Here is a 22,228-nt window from a genome sequence, read left to right as displayed (position 1 = left end):
AAAATTATTTTAGACATTTTTTTCAGTTCATTATATATCATTTCCCAAAATTCTTTTAATACCTTACATGTCCACCACATATGATAGAAGGTGCCATCGAGACAACAGAAATGTTTTCAACTGGTGCTAAAGAGGCCACAATGAAGGTGCCAGGCAAATCTTTGTAGGAAAGGCATTGCACCAACTAGGGTGCCACCACAGGAAAGACCTTCTACCTAGACAATAAAGTGGAACCAAACTATATAACATGTTTTGTGCATGTTTGCTCTGAAGTAAGTCTTACTAGGTTCAATAGGTAAGTGGGTTGGGACTGCAGCTTTGAAAATACGCCCCTCCCACTGATATATAAGGGGCAGGAAGTGGTTATTTAGTCTTCCTTCATTTACAAGAGGTCCCTACAGCCCCTTTAAAGACAGAGATCCTTCTCCCTAGAAAGAGGCAACGACAAAAGTAGTTTCGCCCCAGTGCTAAAGTCCACATCTTCTGCAAACAGAGTCTTGGATCGAGTCAGATTGCCTTGAAGGAAGCAAAAGACGGTTTTCACTTATGGCTGAAGAACCGCCTTTCTCTGTGCTGCAGGGGGAAATGGTGGAAATGAAGAAAGAGGAAAAGGTTGAGAAGAAAGAGAAGAAAAAGAAAGGACATAAACGGTCGCATAAAGAGAAGCACAAATGTGAGTACAATCGTGGCCGCATTAAGAAGAGAGCTCCATCCTCCTGGTTCAGGATTGACTCAGGGTGATGATGCGGCAGCTAGGCGTTTATTTGGACCCTAAGACTGGGAGGTGCTGGCCTCCCCACCGCTCTGTGGGGAGTAGAAAGCCAGGTGGAAATTCTTGTTTAGCACACACTCTTGACTCTTCCAGTTTAAATGAGAGTCTTCCTAGGAATCTCCATGATCCTCAAAATGGTAGTGCTGCTATAAATCTCCTTGTATCTCATATAGATCAGAAATGAACTAATTAGGGTTGCATGAAGATTACCTGTATACAATGTGCAAGCAGCCTGCAGGGGAAGGTGTACAGAGGTTAGTCTGTAATTAGGGTGCTATTTTGGCTATAAGATTCTAAGGCCTGCTCTTGGATATATTCAATATTCAATTGCAAACAATCCCCCCAAGTAGTCTTAGAATACTGAATGTGATTTGTCTTGTTGTGTATCTCATAATAGAGGGAATAGCACCAGTGCTTCTTTTAAAGCAAAAGGATTTGGCGTGTGTGCCTGTTACTAGGGCTGTTGTAACTGGCCGGCTGGATCTTACCTGGATTCTATCCATGTTACTTTTTATTGTTTTTGTCTGGATCTGGACCATTTTCAAGCACTCTAGAACCAAAGATAGGAGACAAACATGTCTTTCTGATCATGCCTGCTCCTACCTTTCATTGTTCTAGCTCCATGTTAGATGCTGTCCCTAAAGATAAAAAAAGTTTGAGTGACACACCCATTGACTGAAGAAAGGGCTTGCTGGTTATTTTGAATCCAGTTGTTTGTCTTCCTGGTGGAAGAGTGATTACTATCCATAGGGGATAGTGGGGAAATCCCTAATTTTATTGTAGCTGTAAGAATGTAGTATTGCATGCACTCCTAAACAAAAGGCAGTTTCCATTCTCTTTCATACTTTATAATGTACTTACTGTATGCAAATATTAAAGATTGATCGGAGCGGGGGGGGGGGGGGCTAAGAAACACATATTTTGCACACCTTAGCTGCTTGCCCCAGAACACAGGCATAGGGTGCTTTCTTCCCCAGTATGAACATTGCTGTAACCCACCCTGGGACCAAACAAATAAAGAATGAGAAATTTGGGGTAGTTCTGTTCTTACTAGGTACCTCATTTGCTAGTTCCTCCTTTCCAGTGCCCTGGCGTATTCATACGAGTCGGCATTTGGGGTGCTCAAAGCAACAATTCTGTGGGGAACCCTGCTCTGTTGCAGATTTGGTAGACTTGAACTATGCTTCAGATCTTGTCTAATTTCACAACATCCCCCGTATTAAAAATTGGTTTCCAACCAGGATCTCTGAATCTTTCTCTTGCCCTGGCAAAATCTTGAAGCAGGCTATCATTTTACTCTAAGCTCCATTCGTGCGTGCCGGGGGTGGTTTGCAGGCTAAATTCTAATTATTTTGGTGAGCTCTTGCTCTGGCCTATTCTCATTCTTCCCCTCTCCCCCTATTCTGTAAGCACTTAGCTCTTATCTGCAATGGCCTGTGTTGTCCTGCCTTCTGAAGTAAGGGTATTAGCAAAGAGGCTGCATGGGCCTAGGCAGGATTTTTGTTGGGGAAGGCAGGCCTTTTGGGGGGGGGGGGGCAGAACCTCAGTTAGCTATGTATTATTATTTGTTTTTATTGGTTTAGGCTGCCTTCCCCCCCTTGGCTACGCCCATGGCTGCAGCAGCTTCTTTTTGTTAAAACTTGAGGTTCTTGCTTTTATTCTCACAACCGATATGGTTGTACTTATCACAGAATAGTTACAGCTGAAGCAGCAACATCTACTACCTAGATAAGAGGGAGAGGAGTGAAGCGGTTCGCTGGCAACTTGTTTAGATAACCACGAAAGAATTAACTGAGTCACAACCAGGCTTTGTTCGCAAGAGCAAAAAAACTGGGGGTGGTGAAGTTGGAAAAACATAGTTGCCCTGCTATATGTGATACCATGGCAATAGTTCAAAATGAATTCCAGCGGTTGTGATTTGGGAAGTGGCAGTTGCACAGTCCCGTTGTGCTTTAGTGTCCATGCAAACTCGACAGAAGTGAGATTCATGCAGGTGAATTTAGTGGGGGGCTTTTTCTGGGGGGGACGCAGGGGTTTGGAAACCCCTAAACATTTTGTGAATCTAAGTTTGGCTTCATTGAAGGGCAGTATTTCAATATGAGTCGGAAAATGAGAGTACCCCTTAACATTTTTTGGGGGTGGTGGTGGAAAGCATTGGGTGAATTAATTGTCTAAAAACCACTGAGCCTCTTGGGCTTGCCGATCAGAAGGTTGGCGGTTCGAATCCCTGTGACAGGGTGAGCTCCCGTTGCTCTGTCCCAGCTCCTGCCAACCTAGCAATTCGAAAGCATGCCAATGCAAGTAAATAGGTACCGCTGCGACGGGAAGGTAAACGGTGTTTCCGTGCGCTCTGGTTTCCATCACGGTGTCCCGTTGCGCCAGAAGCAGTTTAGTCATGCTGGCCACATGACCCGGAAAGCTGTCTGTGGACAAACGCCGTCTCCCTCGACCTGAAAGCAAGATGAGCACCACAACCCATAGGCACCTTTGACTGGACTTAACCGTCCAGGGGTCCTTTACCTTTTTTAACCTTACCATATTGTATTGAACACGCCGATGATTTGTTTGGAAACGTGGGATATAAATTATTCTGACAAATAAATGCTAAGATAAAAACGTATCTATTTGTTTTACAAACTACTTCTAGGGGCATGGGGGGGCATGTAAAGCCTTGGGTATAGCAACTTTATTGCAGAAGTACGCAACACTAAATATTTTATTTCAGAACTGGAAGGGGGAAATGGAGGGTGGCCTGTACAGAAGAGACAGTCCACAGTTAATATGCTATGCCTCAATACAACATGACCATCCTCTCCTTTTCACATAAACATTGGGTAGAATTTGATCCAGCTAATAATAATAATAATAATAATAATAATAATAATAATAATAATAATAATAATAATATTATACCCTTCCCTCTCCAGCCAAGGCCGGGCTCAGGGCGGCTTACAAGCAATAATAAAAACAAGTTGAATGATTACAACTTAAAAACAAAATTAAAATACAACATTAAAATAATGAAACATTAAAATATTAAAATGTAGCCTCATCGCAGGAGGAGAAGGAAAAGAAAAAAGAAAGTCTTTATTAGCCCTGCTCTTGGTTGCTAAGTTGTTCCTCTTGGAAACTGTGTTTTAAGTACTGTATTTGTTCAGATTTGGACGGTGGCTATTCTTAACAATTTTGCCTATTTTTAAGCTATCCTTTGCGATGTGGCTTAACCAAATAATGATATGCACCAAAAGGCAGATAATGTGGGCAAAATTGCTTCATTGTTTGCTTTGGACAGGTACCAGGAAAAAAGGAACCAATCCCAGAAGCGTATGGTTACAGTGTGGTTAGGGCTGCAAAGTCCCATAGCATCGTTGAGAAAAGTGGGATTTGCTTCTGAGAATCAGTGTGTAGCAGGCTGCTGCTGAGCTAAGAATCCAGAAATCCATTTTCAAACTCTTCTCTGCTGTGCACTGATTAGGTGATCTTAGGCAAACAATTTCCTAATTCCTGAATCCAGCATGGATTCAATTGTTGGACTAACTAGGACAGCCTGGGAACAGCCCACTAAGGCGGAATCTACACACATATAAAAAACGCTGTGAAAATGCTATTTTAAAAAACGTTTTGAAAAATACTCGCCCCAAAATGGAAAGAAGCAGAAGTCCCAGCAAAGGAAGAATGGATACAAAAACTTATGGAATATGCAGAAATGGCAAAACCTAACGGAAGAATAAGAAATCAAGACAACAAACCTTTTTTTAATAAGAATGGAAATGATTTATTGAATATTTACAGATAAATTGTAAACAGATAAGAACATTGGCAGGATCATTGCAATAGCCTGCAGTTTTATAAGAGTATATATTTAAAGCAGATGACTAAATGAGCAAATTAATTTGAATATGCAAATAATTTTAAAAAAATTAAGTGACTGCAGAAAGAGGGGGATGGAAGTCAAGTTTTGAAATGTTAAAATGATGGCAAAATCAGGGTATACATCTGAAAAACATAAATTATATATATAGAGAACCAAATAATCTATATGTTGCATTATATGCAATTGCATTTACCATATATCTCCCCTCAGCCAACAGACCATGAGGTGTTTCGTCTCACAGCCCCTTCCAACATTTCTGTGATTTTATATTTATAGAATATATTGTAAAAAATTTTTTTGTGTGTTTATAGATCTCTCCTTATCTATATCTAAACATATGTATATATTAAAAACCGGGAATACTTTTTTCCCACTGCAACAAATGCTATATTCAGACACACAACCCACTAGCAAACGGATTTGCTAGTAGGTTGTGTGTCTGGGTAGAGCATTTGCTGCAGTGAAAAAACCGGATTTGCTAGAATAAATTCACGCGCTTCTACTCTTGTTCGGAAGGCGCGGTTCACGCTCCAATTCCGCGCATGCTCAGCTCAAAAGCAACTCCGCCCTGAGCTCCCCGCGGCTTCGTACCCGACAAAGCGCAGGCGCGGCCTCCCAGCACCATCGAAACCCGCGATTCTCGTTCGCTCGCACTGCGCATGTCTGCTCGGCTGCTCCGTCGCAGTCCGCCCCTCTTCTCCTCCCTCCGAAGTCCTGCCCCCTTTCCGCCCCTCCCTCCTCGAGCCGAGGACCCCGCCGGCCCGCGGCATCTCCTCGGCAGGGCTGTCTACTCCAGCGCCTGCGTGGGCCGCGAGACTCCCCGCGCCCATCCCCGCTCTCTCTGCATCCCTCCTTCTGCATTTTGCCGCCAAGTGTCTCCTCGGCGCTCGCTTGCTCGCCGCCGGCCCGTCTCCGTAAGCGTCCCCGGGGCCGCTCCAACTTAGGCGCCCGCCTCGGGCAGCCCGTCTGTCGTTGCGCGCCCGAGTCGCGGAGGGGGTCCTTGCGCGCAGGCGGGCGGCGAGCGCGAGGTGTCTCCTTCACTTCGCCCTCCAGCGCGGCCTTCACGCGGGTAGAAGAGGGAGGGGCGGCGGAGGCGCGCGCGGGTCTCTCTGGGTCTCGGAAAGAAGCACGTCCCTTTCCCCCCCGACTGGGCAGGTAAGGGCCGTGGCGGGGTTACCATGACAACGCGGGGTGGGGTAGGGGGTTCCTTTTGCCCGGGGGTGATGGCGCGGGAGAGGAAAGGAGTTGAAAAGGAAGCATCCCTCCCCGCTCTCGTTTCCCCGCAGTAACAGCCCGGCGAGGTTGGCTCGGCCTCAAATCCCTCCTGCGGGGCTTAATAGGGAATTTATTCTGTTCGGGGTGTTTCTCCACGCGCTCTTTTCGTCAAGGTTTTCCGTGGGTGGGTGGGGGGGATCCCGAGTGGGGTGTTTCCCCCCCCGTCCCCCTTTTCCCTTCCTCCTCCTTTTCCCCCTTGTGAGGTATCTGGCACAGGGCCTCCTCTCCCCAGTTTCCTGTTGGGGCTTTCCTCTTCGCTTGTTTTTTCAATCAGTCAATCAATCAATCATTTTGTTTGTATGCCGCCTTTCCGAAGTTTAAACTATCCTCAAGGCGGCTTACAACGTATATAAGAAAAGCACATAACTACAAACATAAAAGCAATTGTAAATAATAAACAAAAACAAGCAAATCGAACAATTTCCACAAAATTCCAAAATAAAGATACGGACAACATGTCACTTGCTTTATTGTTTGGGGGTCAAGTACCCTTGGCGTCTAGTTAAGTTGAGCATCAAGGTGGCTCCCTCTCCCTTTCCTCTGCAGTCTCTGGATGGTTCACCCTTGCAAGTTTTTGGCTTGGCTCCCGTTTGCAAACTGTCCCCTTTGCAAAAAAAGGAGCTGGCTTTCTCCTATGCTCCCCTTTTCGATCCTAGTTTTCGGGTTCAGATCTGCTTCTTCCTTTATTTGTAGCTTTGTGACGTTTGCAAAGAGGAGAGGAGGATGTGCTTTTCTGGTGGGCTGTACTTAGGCTGGCGGTGCAGGGAAGGGGTCAGGACTTGCTCCCTAAGATGGCCGCAAGGAAGAATTCACATTGCAGTAGCAGGGAAAAAGTTATTTTATCTTCTCTCTCTCCACCACCACCCCTCCTTTATCCCCAATAGCTGCCACACCCAAAGTCGTCTCCTTTATGTGGGACAGAGGCAGCCTCCATGAGTAAAGGGACACTTCCGTTCAGAAGGGAAACTGCAGAAATTTCCTGTTATCTTTGTGTGCAGCATCCCTCCCCAAAGTCATGACATGAGAGTTATCTGAATACCACGAGAGTTCTTAATTCTAAAATCTGTGTAATTTATTTTTAATGTAATTTTCCATTTTATAGATTCTCTAAATTGGATTAGATAGCTATGTCTTTTAATCCAGCATGTCAGCGTCCAAGACGTAAGTAGGGAGATGAAGTAAGGATGTTGAAGTAACCTAACTAACAGATTTATAAGTTACAGTAAGAGTGAGCTTTGATGATGAGACTAATACCTAACCCACCATATAATCCACAGTCAGAAAAAGTCAAAATAAGTATTTGAAATCTAGGGGGCTAAGCTGCTTAAATATGTGTTTAAATGAAATATTTCTACTGTCTGTTATGGGTGTGTCTGCCTGGACTGCTTAATATGTTAATATGTTGGGAGCTGCAGATATTTGCAAAGCCTTGGGGATGTGCTTTGTGATAAGGGAGTGGGAGGTGTTTGAAATAATAACTTGAGGGAAAGGTGCAGCATAATTATGTAATCTTCATAACTTGTGGTTTAATCATCATACATTGGGCTGCTCTTAGCAAGGGTTTTGCAAATATTTTCTCTCCTTGATCGTCTGTCCCTAGGGCTCAGTACATAACTGGAATTAGGAAGTGCAATTACTTGCTAAAATTCATTATTAAGTTGTTACATGGTTGGCAACTTATTCTTAATGGTATTGACTTGGAATTCCCCCCCCCCCCATTGGTTTCAATGGGACTTAAACACTTAACTGTTCAAATTGGCAGGCCTTGTGCTTTTTCTTTGCAAATGTATGTTCTGATAAAATTGTCAACATTTTTTGAAATTGGGAGAAAGTGATATTTAGAATGCCTATTAAAACTTTGCCTCGTGCTCTACCGACTGAGCTACCCAGAAGTGCCCCATTGAGAGTGCAGGGTAGTGGACCTTGCCTATCCCCCAAAGTGAGTTGCTTCAGCTATCACCAGCTGAATTGGCAGCTGAGGGGAGGTGAAGAAATGGGTGGTCTGTGGCGTGGGTTCAATTGCTGATCCTACTGGATAGGAAAGGAGAAGTTGGCTTTCATTGAGCCCATGCTATCCCAGTTGACAAAACTAGATAGTACAAACCCACACAACTGCATTTCTCTAATATGCAAGTGAAACATAATTACTATTGCATTCTTGTCATATTTTTATACCCAGCACAGCAGAGAGATGGAAACACAGGCCTTTGTTGTAGGATAAACATTTCTTTATACATTAGTACATGCGAAAATGTACTAATGTTATCCTTCATGCCTCAAATGTGCCCTAATACATTTTGACTTGGAAATATTACATATTGATGCTTTGGTTCAAACCACTCATTGAATTCTAACTTTCTCCCCAAATGAAAGATGCAGAAATCTGAAACCGAAGCTCTTCACAACATTATATCTGCCTGTCAATATTTTGAACATATTAATAACAAATGCTGTTAACCAAGTTTTAACAAGTATTTTGTTCAGTGATATGCAAGTTAAATGTGGTGTCTGATTCATGGTACATGTTTTGCCGATTGGAAAGTTGGCGGTTCGAATCCGTGTATTGTGGCAAGCTGCTGTTGCTCTGTCCCAGCTTCTGCCAACCTAGCAGTTCTAAAGCACACCAGAACTGTGGCGAGAAGGTAAACGGTGTTTCCGTGTGCTCTGACTTCCATCACAGTCCTCCATGCGCCAGTAGCGGTTTAGTCATGCTGGCCACATGAGCCGGAAAGCTGTCTGTGGACAAACACCGGCTCCCTCAGCCTGAAGGGAGATGAGCACCGCAACCCCAGAGTCGCCTTTGACTGGACTTAACCATTCAGGGGGTCCTTTACCTTTTTTACACGTTACATGAAGTTTGTATTATATGGGGTGTGCATGTGTCTGTCCTCAATTGGCACAGGATTCTCCATATTCTGCATGAGCAAAGCTGTATTACAGATTTAAACAGATTTGTGGCAGAACAGTTTAATAAGTAAAGAGGATATTGGGTTTTACTTCCACTATGTGAATAGATTTGCAGCTGTTACTGAGTGGCTCCTGGCATTATTGGATGTGAACATCTGCTTTGTAGGACTTTCATGCATGGAATGGGGGAGGAGGCATTTTGTAAAATGCATCAACAATTGTCTGCATGTTATAATGTATTTTAAATATTGGTATATATTTGAAATATTCGCCCTTGCTGTTGTAAAAGTGCACCTGGATTCCCCCTAAAATCATCTAGAGGTACGTTAGTCTGTCATCTTAACTTTGCAATTCCTTTTAGTACAGTACTGCATTGGCAGACTAAATATATCACCTTTTGTCAAATTACTTAAAAAAAATATGATGCAGCAGTACTGGCTAACCACCTCATTATGAATTGTTATTTGACTTCACAGCAGACAGAACTAATTACTGCTTACGTTTTGTTCTTGCAGTACTAACACTCCCGTTATTTTGTCTTCCTAGCTCCAATGGCTATCCCGCCACCATATGCGGACCTTGGCAAGTCTGCCAGAGACGTCTTCAACAAAGGATTTGGTATGAAAACATTTGTAAAGAATATAGTATTGTTTGGAGGCGGACACAACATTTACTGCTGCTCTCAGCAAACCCAAACTATGCTACATAGTTGCTGCTTCCACCTTTTCCCCACTTTATTGAGCAAATTATTGCTTGAAGTGGAATGTTTATCACCAGAATGTTTGGCATGTCATTAGACATAACTGTAACTTGCTGCTGAATATTTTCACTGTTTAGTTTAGTTTCTCTTTGGACATATAAAGATTGGCACTGCCAAGTACAGTGGAGCCTACTGTATCGGGAGACTAGTAAAAATATTAAATATACTGCTTAGGGAACACTTAGAAGGTAGCTCAGATCAAAAGTTTCTTACGATAGCCCTTTGCGCTACGATTTTCAAACAGGAGTAGATGTCGCAAAGGGAATTTACTATGGTTATAGCGAAGTGAGAACTCACCCATCTACCCTGGGTGCTGTTTTTTTTCTGACAGGAGCAAGAGGTGGGAGTTGAATTAACAATATTCCCCCCTACTAGTGCTGGTAGCTGATTTCCAGCGAGGGAAACCTTAGTTTTCAAACTGTGGGATGGTTCTTCCTTGGGGAGAGCAGGGTGGGAGTTTATGAGGTTATTGGGAGAGATAAGGTCCTGAGGCAGTTAAAAATTTCACTCACCAGCAGCTGAGAACCTGATGGGTTGAATGCCTCTGAACAGAAAGCACTGATGGATGCATTTTTGGGTTTGTGGAAATAAACAATGTACTGGGAAAAGGGGGATTCTGAAAGAGCTGGTGCTTTTTTTCTTGTGTTAATTTGTGTATCGTTTTATAACGGTGTCAAAGATTCTGCTCTGTTTCTCTTCTAATGTCAGCGCAGAATTGCATGTTCACCGACATTAGAAGAAACACTTCAAACCACTTTGAGGTTGCTGGTTTTACTTTGTTTTGTTACAATCAAGCTGTATAGTAAGTTTTATTAACCAAATGAATGAATGAATGAACCACTTGAAACAGGGATTTCCCCAAAGAATCCTGGGTACTGTAGGATAATCCCAGTCTCCTCAAGGAGCTACAGTTCCCAGCGGGGCTTAACTCTATTCCCCTTCCCATAGAACTCTGTGAATACTAGCTCAGAAGAGGAATGGGGACTCCTATCAGCTCTTAGCACACTTAACAAATGCAGTCGGCGGCATTCTTGGGGGTGGGGTGGGGGGCAAAGCTAGAACTATTGAAAGGGCTATGATACAGCTTTAAATGTATAATGCAAGTAGGGCATACACCCCACCCCCCGGGCGAAACAGCTTGCTAGGAGAGAGCCTTGCTGGGGGAATGCAAGGAGAATTGATTTCTTGTTTCTGGGTTCTAAACTGAGCAATGACTGCTTTCATGAAACCATTTACGTATTCATATTCCTTACTAACTACTGTGGGGTGCATCTAAGTAAATATCTCCCAGGTAAATATTGGGTTCTGCTCTGCTGAGCTTTGGTAAAGAGCAAAATGATTTCATTCCGCATCGCCAAAACTTCAAGGGGATCATGGAAGCCATAAATTGGTTTTTAGATTGCTCTGGTCCAGCAAAGGTCTGTTGAGTTTTCTTTGGTCCAACAGTGAATCTTTCAGAAGGGTGTGGGGTGAGATAGATGCAGTCCCTGGCTCCCTAAGGTAGGCAAAGACGCTTTAGAGTTGGTCAGGAACCCATCGGAAAGCATCATGTCCTGGGCCTCCTCTGTAAAATGCTTTTGCTCCCACTAAAAGCTTGGTGTGAATTCTTTTGGGGGTGGGTCCTTGTTCCAATATTTCAGTTTTTAAAAGTATTTCCCCCATCTGTTCTGGGAACGAGCATGTGCAGTACAGTGGTGCCTTGCAAGACGAAATTAATCCGTTCCGCGAGTCTCTTCGTCTTGCGGTTTTTTCGTCTTGCGAAGCATGGCTATTAGCGGCTTAGCGGCTATTAATGGCTTAGCGGCTTTAAGAAAAAGGAAACAAACTCGCAAGAACTCACAAGACGTTTCGTCTTGCGAAGCAAGCCCATAGGGAAATTTGTCTTGCGGAACAACTCAAAAAAACGGAAAACCCTTTCGTCTAGCGAGTTTTTCGTCTTGCAAGGCATTCGTCTTGCTGGGCACCACTGTATATGCAAGAAATGAACTTTCTTCTTGATGTTGCTAGAGAAATTGATTAGATCCATGTAGATGGTCATTTCAGTTGTAGAATGCTTTACTATCGCTGTAGTTAAATAAAAGCAGTGCTTTAGTGAAAGAGCCCTTGCTTATTCATCAGAGATGTAGATGTCCTAAGATCAGAATTTTGTTACAGTTACAGCGATGCAACCAGGAAGAGAGCAGCGTAATGTTTTCTTATGACTCTGCCTGGAATTGTATTCAAGCTTGGCTATAGTGTTAACTGCTTGAAACACTGGCATGTTGTATAAAAGGGCAGTAGTAATTCCAGTTTTGTCTGTCAAGGTTTTGGTCTGGTGAAATTGGATGTGAAAACGAAATCTGCAAGTGGCGTGGTAAGTGCATTTTGGTGTAATATTAAACAGTAGCTCATAACCTCTGAAATGTGGTGGGGAGGGCTCCAGACCCTTCTCAGCCTTCCCACACTCCCTTTCTCCCCTCCCCAGGCAGTAGTAGTAGTAGTAGTAGTAGTAATCTGCCCTTCATCACATGGTGCCAAGTTGACAAGAATATTAAAATCATTGAAAACATCTTAACAAGCAAAAGGCCATGGGTTAAACTTGTCTCCATGAGGCGTTATTATTATTTACCCTCCCTTCATCTTAAGGTCCCAGGGAAGGTCTCAGCAATTTAAAATGCAACCTTAAAAACAGTTCAAAACAAATTCAATTCCAAATTATTATGTTGCATGCTTTCCCCCCATAAGATTTCAAGCACATAGAAATGAAAGAGAAAGTGATTTTATTTCCTTTCCTCTTTCTCTTTTCTTTTAAGGGAATCTTTCTAGTCTAGTTGCAAACTAAGTTGACCTTGTTTAACATGCAGTGTTCTGATGTGACAGCTGAATGGGGAATCTGCCATGGACTCATATCTCTTCCTTCCCTTGCAAGCTCCTTGCCTCTCCCTTTTCTCATCTGTAATAATCATCGTTTGTTCTGAAGTCCAGGCTGGGCAAACTAATGCTAATCTCAAAGCTATAGTTTCAGATGGGTTTGCAAGCCACAATTTCAGTATTAACAGTATTAGCATAGATGCTCAATTTGGATCCCTGTAATGAAGGAGGGAGCATTTTTTCTGATCTTCCAAATCATGGTTTGTACGATTGCCTGAACTGAGAAATTACATTTCTTTTTGGTCATTGTGTGATTCCTTTTAAAGTACAGGTTAATAATACCTCAGGCCCCATAATTAAGTAGCTTGATCACCAGGGTCTTTCAGGCATAACGTGTTAAACAAGAATGACCAGGTTTGTGTACTTTGTTCTCGCCCTTCCTCTTCTCTGTATTCATAGTAAAATTTGGAATTTGTGGTGCTTTCTTCAAATTTTGCCTAAAGAAGTAACATATAGTTTGCTACAGACCAGTTTGTCATAAACGGACCAGGAGTTTCTGGTTGCTCTGAGTGTTGCTTGAGGTTTTTATAACACAAGTTGCAGTGACACTTTGAGCATAATCGCAATTGTAGCAGAGGTATACAGATTGTTCGATTTTTCAGAATTTCAGTAAGTCATGGTCAATGGCATTGAAACTCAAAGGTGATTCCGTCCAATTAGTTACGTCAGAAACTTTCAGAAAGCTGCAGGGTTTTTTGGTAAAACAAGTTCTTATTTTTATCTGTAAGCTGCCTCGAGTCCTGTCAAGAAAAAAGAAGGGATATTATAATAGTCATAGTAGTAATTGCTCCTCTCTGCATTCCCCTTCGGTTTGTTAAACCTTTTCTTCCCACCTGCATTGTCCTGCTAGGAGTTCGCAACAGCTGGTTCATCAAACACAGACACAGGAAAAGTGAATGGGAGCTTGGAGACAAAATACAAGTGGTCTGAGTATGGTGTCACTTTCACAGAAAAATGGAACACGGATAACACTCTGGGAACAGAAATGGCAATTGAAGATCAGGTAATTGAATTTTGATTTGCTGAAAAGTTAAATGGAAGTCACTTTTTACATCTGCTAATTCATAACTTTTTTCCCCTCTCTAAACTAGCTTGCCAAAGGTTTGAAGTTGACATTTGACACAACTTTCTCACCAAACACCGGGTAAGTTCTTTCCCTCTTAAGTCTTGGCACGTTCCACATAGATTACACTGAAAGTGAGAGATGGGTTAATGAATGCTACTGAAGAAGACTTCAGTGGCTGGACACATACTGTGGTCTTTAAAAACAAAAAACCACAAATGTACAAAATGAATTCACACCACACATAATACTTTAATTTGTCTTAATTTTATAATACATCTCAGGCAGATACATGGTGCCTCATGCCCGTGGTTCAAGGAATAATTCTATAAAATCTCAGTGAATTCAAGCAGATGATCCCAAAAACATGTGACAGAGGAAAAGCAGCCAAACGTACAGTAATGGCTATTCATCTGACCTGGCAAAAGACACTTTTCTGTCTCCAAATGCCAGTTATAACCAGAGCAGACATTATGAAGCTGTTTTTTTAGTTCTTGTTGGTGTCACAGAATCCAGACTTCTCTTCATAAAATGTAGTAGCAGATATTATTATCAAATAGATAGTAGTGCGTGGGGAAAGCCTCCATTAACTTGTGTTTGAACTGCCTCGATTCCTAAATTCTGAATAAAACAACTTAAACTGCTGGATCGGTTTATCTACTCTGCAAGGGCAGGAGTTATTGATTGTTTTAGGCTTGGCTTCTGCCTGACTCATGGGTAAGAATGATAGGCAAATATTTGTATACATGAGTGGCATATAATAAACTTACTGATTTCCCTTTACCCCATGATATGCTTCTAGTTATGTCATTTGAGAAAATGTGGAACCACTTAACACCAAGTGAGGCCATAGGTCCAACTCCCAGCAGCTCCCCATGATTTTCCTGCCCTAGAGGTGCCAGGAATTTGATACTGAACAAGTTTCCTACTGTAGAGTTGAGTTACTAATTTCAAGTAAAGTCATTCTACAAACTCTTGCACCTTAAACATACAGATCTCCTTTCTGTAACCACAGGTCGGCTCTGTGGCTCTTGATCTAGTGAATACTCACATTTTGGACTATGTGGACATCTTTAATTTATCTGCTTAAGATGAGAATCATATAACTTGTGCATTCCAGGGGAAGAACGGGTTTTTTTCTTACATATTTCTTTTTCCAGAAAGAAAAGTGGCAAAATCAAATCTGCTTATAAGCGTGAATGTATAAACCTCGGTTGTGATGTTGACTTTGATTTTGCTGGACCTGCCATCCATGGTACAGTTGTCTTGGGTTATGAGGGCTGGCTTGCCGGCTACCAAATGACCTTTGATAGTGCCAAATCCAAGTTGACAAGGAATAACTTCTCTGTGGGATACAAGACTGGAGACTTCCAGTTGCACACCAATGTGTAAGTATCAGAAACTAACACGATTGCAGTTAATGAAGGTATCCAGAAATCTTGAAAACTAGGGGAAATAATTTCATTGTTGGAGCTGCAGTAGCACTGAGTATGCCTACATTCTGAATAGATTTTTTTTGCTGGGTGATTAATTATCAAAATAAATTTTGAAGGTCTAGAATAGCAGAAGTCCTTTTTAGCATTGTTCTAAAGTATATTGGTTGTTTTAAAAAAGTATTTTTAAAAAGTTCATGCATGCATTTTTTTTTAAAAAAATGGGCTACCTTCCCAACTTAGGTTTCATGCTCCAGTGAGTAGTTTTATTTCACACAACTTCAACTGGATATGATCTAGTACAAATTGGTATGAGAACTTGCAGTTTCTCATTGATAAATACTGCATTAGCGTGTGTTGGAGTTTTCAACTTCCGATTTTAAAAAAATGAGGGGTGCTAAAAAAAATTGTAACATGGCTTGTAAATTCAAAATATATTTTGGTTAAATTAATATGATTTAGTTTTGCTAGGTAAGTAAAATGTGCAAAATTACATAGAAATCATTAAAAATCATTGCCAAGTACTTGCAGTTATGTTATATATTAATAGTGTTTAGTTAATTGAATATTGTTATTATTATTAAATTATGTTTCGCCCCAAAAACTGCATGGAACGTCTTGATTAGTTGAAAGACTACAGTACCTTTTTAACTAGGCAAGTCGAATTAACAGAGACAAGGCAACCTGAGTTGCATTGAAAGCCCAACAAAAAAATGAGGTTTCAGTTACTTAAAAGAAATGGTGGTTTGCAATTGTAGTGTGATATGGAAGGCTTTCTGAGAGGCTGTATTCTAAACGGTTAGCTTTAACAACGAGCTATAATCTAAAGAACTGTAAAATAAGCAAGGAAGTACAAGCCCTTGAGAAAAATGTATGACATACCTTTTAGTACTGATTTTTGTGTGTGAGTTCTGAAGTTTCCAACTAAATGGCAGCAGTTTGTATGCAGCTGCCAGAAAACAAGTGTTTGCAGAGCCAAATCATTATTCCCAGCCCCTGAGAAACCTTGGGCTGGATTGGACAATACTTCTCCCATATTATGTCTGCCCTGCCCCCATTCCTGGATGCCTGTTTGAATACTGCCTCTACGTGAATGCCTGTTTTGTGCAGTTAAATTTTCCAGCCCTAATCCAGCAACTGAACTTTGTTCAATCTGGGCCTCCAAATGACAATCTTACATGTGCGTTCTCCCATTTTTGAATATTGTGCTGCCATTGTGCCCCCATCCCATCGTGGACATCCTAGGGACATTGGAGATGGGGAGTGGGAAGAACAGGTGTACTCTTGCTCCCCTCCATATAGCTAGAGAGATATGGTTGTGCTTTTGTTGGAGGCAGATGTTGGGTCTCTTCTCTGCCATTCTTGGGAACATGGGAAGCTACCTTATGCTGAGGCAAGATAGCCTGCAAAAGAGAACCATAAAACAAATATAAAGCAGATCAAAAACATCAGAAAAAAGCAATTATCGTAGCAACTGTAAAAATACAAAAAAGCAGTAGATATCAAATCAGTTCTTCATTTCCTGAGCTCCAGCTTCTTCTCTTGAGTGGCAGCAGGAGGGAGTGCCTTGAGGGAATCTTCCTACTTGAAAAGTTACTGGTGGGCCTGCTGCTGTAGTTCAGCTGAGATGCAGGCGGTGCTGTGGTCTAAACCACTGAGCCTCTTGGGCTTGCTGATCAGAAGGTCGGCGGTTTGAATCCCCGCAACAGGGTGAGCTCCTGTTGCTCTGCCCCAGCTCCTGCCAACCTAGCAGTTTGAAAGCACGTCAGAGTGCAAGTAGATAAATAGGTACCGCTCCGGCGGGAAGGTAAATGGCATTTCCATGCCCTCTGGCACTCGTCACTGTGTCCCATTGCGCCAGAAGCAGTTTAGTCATTCTGGCCACATGACCCGGAAAGCTGTCTGTGGACAAATGCCGGCTCCCTCGGCCTGAAAGCGAGATGAGCGTTGCAACCCCATAGTTACCTTTGAGTGGACTTAACCATCCAGGGGTCCTTTACCTTTTTTACCTTTTAGTTCAGTTGGCAGTTAGTGCATAGATCAATCGGGCCTGGAACGCTAATGTACTGCAGGGTATTTGGTGAGGTGGAGGAGAACTGAATATTCATGAACAGAGCAAAATAATCTGTTGTGGCTTACCATCGTTGTAGCCTTTTACTTACCAGCAGTGTCTTAAGCCACTTCTCACAGCACTTTCATAAACATAATGACTGCAAAGGAAAAACTTGACGAAATCATCTATTATTCTTGCCAGTGTGACTTCAGGGTCACAAGTTACTATTACGCCTTTCAGAGGGAAATGGAAGACTGCCTAAATGTTTGCATTTTGTATTATGTTTGCACTTTCTGTAGGGTGAGCCAGGGTTTTTATCTCCCACTACCGCCCTCAAATGCAGTCACTTCCTATGTCATGGGGAACCCTCAATGCTCTTCTTCATCGGAAGCTTTTCTTTATTTTATCATTGAATAAAAAAACCATTTCAAAAATATTTTTCAGCAACGATGGGTCGGAGTTCGGTGGCTCAATTTACCAAAAAGTCAGCGACAACCTTGAGACTGCTGTAAACCTTAACTGGGCAGCGGGCAGCAATAGCACTCGTTTTGGAATTGCAGCAAAGTACCTGTTGGATCCTACCGCTTCTATTTCCGTAAGTAGAACTATAGAAGAAAATGCCATAGCTATCTTGGTCCACAAAACTATACATAGGAAACTTCTATATCCCTTACCATGAGAAGTCCCCCTCCCCATCATAGCTTGAATGAGCATGTCCCAACTGGCCTTTGTTCATGCCTGAGTTTACCTTTGTGAGCTGCCTAACTCCAACTTTGGCATGGACAACTTTTCTTAATGGCTTTGTAGTCTGAATGAAACAGTGTTGGCTCTCAGTAGCACCCTTTTCTCCAAGTGAGAACTAGCCCGGCAAAGTGGTTAAGAACATAACCGAAGCCGCCTTGTGCAAGGACAGATAATTTGTATACCTCAGTATCATCCACATTGATGGGCGGCATCTATTTGGAGTTTCTGAGGGGGCAGGGTCATTCCCACCCCTGTTTCGTAAGTTTACATAGATGAATTGCTTTGTGTGTAGCAGAAAATGCTGTGTACAGTCGTACCTCGGCTCCTGAACGCCTTGGGAGTCGAATGTTCTGGCTCCCGAACGATCGAAAACCAGAAATGAATGTTATAGTTTTCGAACGTTCTTTTGGACTCCCAACATCCAACGGAGCTTCCGTAGCTTCCGACTGGCTGCAGGAGCTTCCTGCAGCCAATCAGAAGCTGCGCTTTGGAAGTCGAATGTTTCAGAAGTCGAACGGACTTCCAGAATGGATTCTGTTCGACTTCCAAGGTATGACTGTATTTTCTAAGAATTCTGGTAAGGTTCACTCATGAATGGAAATGAGGTCTAATTACATAGCAGGCACTTGATTGCATTGGGGTAAGGTTTCCCACAGCTGTGCTTTGAGCTGTAAATTTAACTCTAGGTGTGCCATTATCTTTTACCCCCATCAGTAAAATTAGGAATAAACGACCTGAAGAACATGGTTGTAAAGTTAAGATAAAACAGTATAAACCATCCTACTGCATGTTTAAAGTTCTTTACAGATATTTGATGGAGATTATAACAGTCCAATATTGTAGTGAATAGCACTGCTTCTGGGGCTTTTGCCTGGTATGGCGGTAATGGGTTCCTTTGACCTGTGGCCTCATTCTTTGCTAAGACTCACGTACATAGATGGCAGTATATAAATACTAGCCCATCTCTTATTTTCATTGTGCATGACAAGATAAGAAGCTGTGTCATAGTAGAAACAGGCTTTAAAGCAGAGGGAAGGGAAGAAAACCCAAGTTGCATAGATCTCCTGGTTGGAACAGTCCTGAGTACTAATGATGATCTTCTGCCTACAAATTCTGGGAGCCCTTGGTAGCCGACAAAAAATGTATGGTTGTCAGGACATTCTCCTGCTCCCGTGCGTCATGTCCCTGCTCTCGTGATAACATCACTGGAATGCAGGAGAAGGTCAGGGACAAGCAGAAGTGTGACTCTGTCACCCAGCTCTGAGCTAGAGAAGGGCTGCAGAAGCATGCTGCCTCTCTCTTCCTCTGTACCTGCTGGACAGCGGAAGTTTTAACCACTTGGCAGAAACAGAGACGATGCAACATGACTTCTTCATTCTCCTCTGGTGAGGGGCAGCAGGGGTGTTTGTCTGCCGCGACTGGGCCGTTGTAACTCCAGCAGCCCAGTTGTGTACAAAGACAAGTCTCTGTGCTCTTGTGTTCTCACTCCAGCTTGGTGCCAGAGTGAGGAAGCAGAGTTGCATTCATCATTACTTGCACACGGAAATTGCATTGCTAAAGCCAATTTGCAAGTTTCTGGGGCCTGTACTCATCCTGCCCACCTCGCTCATCCTTGAGGAGGAAGCCCCGGGTTTGCTGTTGCCATGGCGAGGGGATGAGAGAGAGATTATTTGAAGCCTGGTCATCATGAGTTGGAAAAGCAGTTGAAGAAAGCTTGTGCTAGATTACACTTCGGTTGTGGGTGCTGCCTTCTTGCTCTAGTTGGGCACTACATTCTTTGGAGCAGGGCAAAGGGATGTTAAAATTAGGGCACAACATATTGTGACACACAAAGGATTGATAAAAATGTCATCTTGCTTCTCGTTGTTTTGCAGGCAAAAGTGAACAACTCTAGTCTAGTTGGAGTTGGGTACACCCAGACCCTGAGGCCAGGTAAATAATTTTGATAAGAATGTGAGAGATATTGAAGGTTTTGATTAATATTCAGGTTAACGGTGGCTGGAGTCTGTTGTTAACATACTCTTGGAAGTTGGCAGTTCTCCATTCAAGGTTCGAAAGAGACTTGATATATAACGATGAGAAAACACTGTCCAAAATGTATAAAATCTTATTAGAATGGTCAGTGAAGGACGAGGAGGTAAAATCAGCCATGGTAAAATGGGCAAGAGATCTAGGTCATAACATACAACTCTCAGAATGGCAAAAATTAAGTTCAGAGCATGTTATTCTATTAAAGAAAACTACAGGATGACTTTCTGTCGCTAGTATTTAACACCGAGGAAATTAGCGATAATGTACAAAAATAATTCAGACCGATGTTGGAAATGTAAGGAGGTGGTGGGATCAATGTACCATGTCTGGTGGACTAGTAAAAGAAAGGGAATTTTGGGATTCAGTCTATAACGAGTTGAAAAAGATGTTCAAAAATTCATTTCCCAAAAAACCTGAGGCATTTCTTTTAGGGATTATTGGGAAGGAGATTCCTAGAAATTTAAAGAAATTACAGTGGTACCTCGGGTTACATACAGTTCAGGTTACAGACTCTGCTAACCCAGAAATAGTGCTTCAGGTTAAGAACTTTGCTTCAGGATGAGAACGGAAATCGTGCTGCAGCGGCACGGCAGCAGCAGGAGGCCCCATTAGCTAAAGTGGTGCTTCAGGTTAAGAACAGTTTCAGGTTAAGTACGGACCTCCGGAACGAATTAAGTACTTAATCCGAGGTACCACTGTATTTATGTATGCCACCATGGCAGTGAGAGTTTTGATTGCACAGAATTGGAAAAGTGAGATGATACCATCAAAAAAAAGATTGGCTGATTAAACTAATGGGATACGCCGAGATGGATAAACTGACAGGACAGATAAGGGATCAAGTGAAAGAAAAATTTAGTAAAGATTGGAAGATATTTAAACAATACCTGAAAGACCACTGCAAAGAATTACATTTTTTGAATGGTTACAGATAGGTAGCCGTGTTGGTCTGCCATAGTCAAAACAAAAAAATTCCTTCCAGTAGCACCTTAAAGACCAACTAAGTTCGTTCTTGGTATGAGCTTTCGTGTGTATCTGAAGAAGTGTGCATGCACACGAAAGCTCATACCAAGAACGAACTTAGTTGGTCTTTAAGGTGCTACTGGAAGGAATTTTTTTATTTTTTGAATGGTTTAGATTAACTCTTGTAATGAGAAACATCAAAAAGTAGTGAAAAAATGGTTACCAATAAACTAGATTTATTATGATACGCATTCAACCAAGAACTCTAAAGGACCCAAGTAAGAAGGGGAGGGAAGTCAGAAGTAATTAGAATATTAATGTGTTGAATGAGTAAGAATATATCTTTGTTTTTCTTTATTATGAACTAGGAACACATGCACATTAACAAGAAACTGAAACTTTATACAGTACTGTGGTTTTACATTAAGAAAGCATTTCTTTTAAAAAACAATAAAGATGAATTGCAAAAAAAAAAGTTGACAGTTCTCAGAGTAGCAGAACTTGCCTCTTCAAAAAGGACTTACTTGCATTCAGTGTGAAAGTTTGAAACATTCCTTTTTAAGTGTCTCTGCAACTTAACTGGTACGTAGGCACCTTTGTGTGAAGCTTGATGCTTCTAATCCCACTGGCTTCGGCATCCATGTGTGTTTCAATATAATTTACTACCTTTGAGCATTGAAAAATGTTAGCAGCAACTGATGTGTTCCGTGGACCTTGCCTTCTCTAAAACCCTTTGGTTATATTGATCTGCAGGTGTGAAGCTCACTCTGTCTGCCCTAATCGATGGGAAGAACATCAATGCTGGTGGACACAAACTTGGTCTTGGCCTAGAATTGGAGGCTTAAGAGGTGTGAAGAAAGCTGCCGCAGGAAATGGGATATCAGAAGAATATGGCCTTAAAAATGTATTTCCAGTGTGACCCGGGGGGCTTTTTTTCCTACTCAGACGGATGGCCTAGAACAAGAGCTGTATTCAGAGTATTTAGGCAGTTACTTGTTAGCTGGTTTTTAGTTAAATTGGTTACCTATCTAGTTCTCAATTCTGCATTAGTGCAGTCACTACATAATACATTATTTAAATGTATTTAACTGTTGAATGCGCTACCCACAAATAATGAAATAGACTTTATGAAAACCTGTACACATGTGTGCATGTTATGTTTCTTTTAACACGTGATAATAGCCATTGAAATAACAGAATGGATCAGTGGATGTTCTGAAAAGTAAGGTCAACGGTTTTGTTAAAATCACCTTAACTAGAAATACTTTTGGTATCCCAAGGCAATTCGAAAATTATGAATAAAACAAATACACACACATACTTGTGCCTCCAGATATGTTGAAGTTATTGATAGGGAGGGCTGAGGTCAGCCTTAATTTTGCTTTGAAAAAAGCTGCCTGTTTTTCCAGGTGCCCTTGCTGCTCAGCGTCCTGGAGCATTTGC

At 42.1% G+C, this 22,228-nt stretch overlaps 1 protein-coding gene across 3 annotated transcripts; it reads left to right on the top strand.

Moving 5' to 3' along the window:
* The first annotated feature begins 531 nt into the window (after nucleotides 1-531).
* On the top strand, nucleotides 532-22,105 carry VDAC2 (voltage dependent anion channel 2). Of its 3 annotated transcripts, XM_028729120.2 has the most exons (10): nucleotides 5,639-5,801; nucleotides 7,024-7,082; nucleotides 9,375-9,446; nucleotides 11,892-11,941; nucleotides 13,349-13,501; nucleotides 13,590-13,642; nucleotides 14,722-14,949; nucleotides 17,492-17,642; nucleotides 19,666-19,723; nucleotides 21,539-22,105. In XM_028729120.2, the coding sequence occupies exons 2-10, from the start codon at nucleotides 7,049-7,051 to the stop codon at nucleotides 21,628-21,630; spliced, it is 891 nt and encodes a 296-aa protein (XP_028584953.1). In that variant the 5' UTR covers nucleotides 5,639-5,801; nucleotides 7,024-7,048; the 3' UTR covers nucleotides 21,631-22,105. The 3 variants fall into 3 exon arrangements, with proteins under 3 accessions (XP_077786766.1, XP_028584953.1, XP_028584954.1); XM_077930640.1 differs by lacking the exons at nucleotides 5,639-5,801; nucleotides 7,024-7,082 and adding an exon at nucleotides 532-673; XM_028729121.2 differs by lacking the exon at nucleotides 7,024-7,082 and having other exon boundaries at nucleotides 5,640-5,801.
* The last annotated feature ends 123 nt before the right edge of the window (nucleotides 22,106-22,228 follow it).

The sequence above is a fragment of the Podarcis muralis genome, chromosome 6 (assembly GCF_964188315.1).
Source record: "Podarcis muralis chromosome 6, rPodMur119.hap1.1, whole genome shotgun sequence".
NCBI classification, from domain to species: Eukaryota; Metazoa; Chordata; class Lepidosauria; order Squamata; family Lacertidae; genus Podarcis; species Podarcis muralis.
Note: the sequence above shows the minus strand (reverse complement) of the source record. Positions and strands in the feature narration are given on the sequence as shown.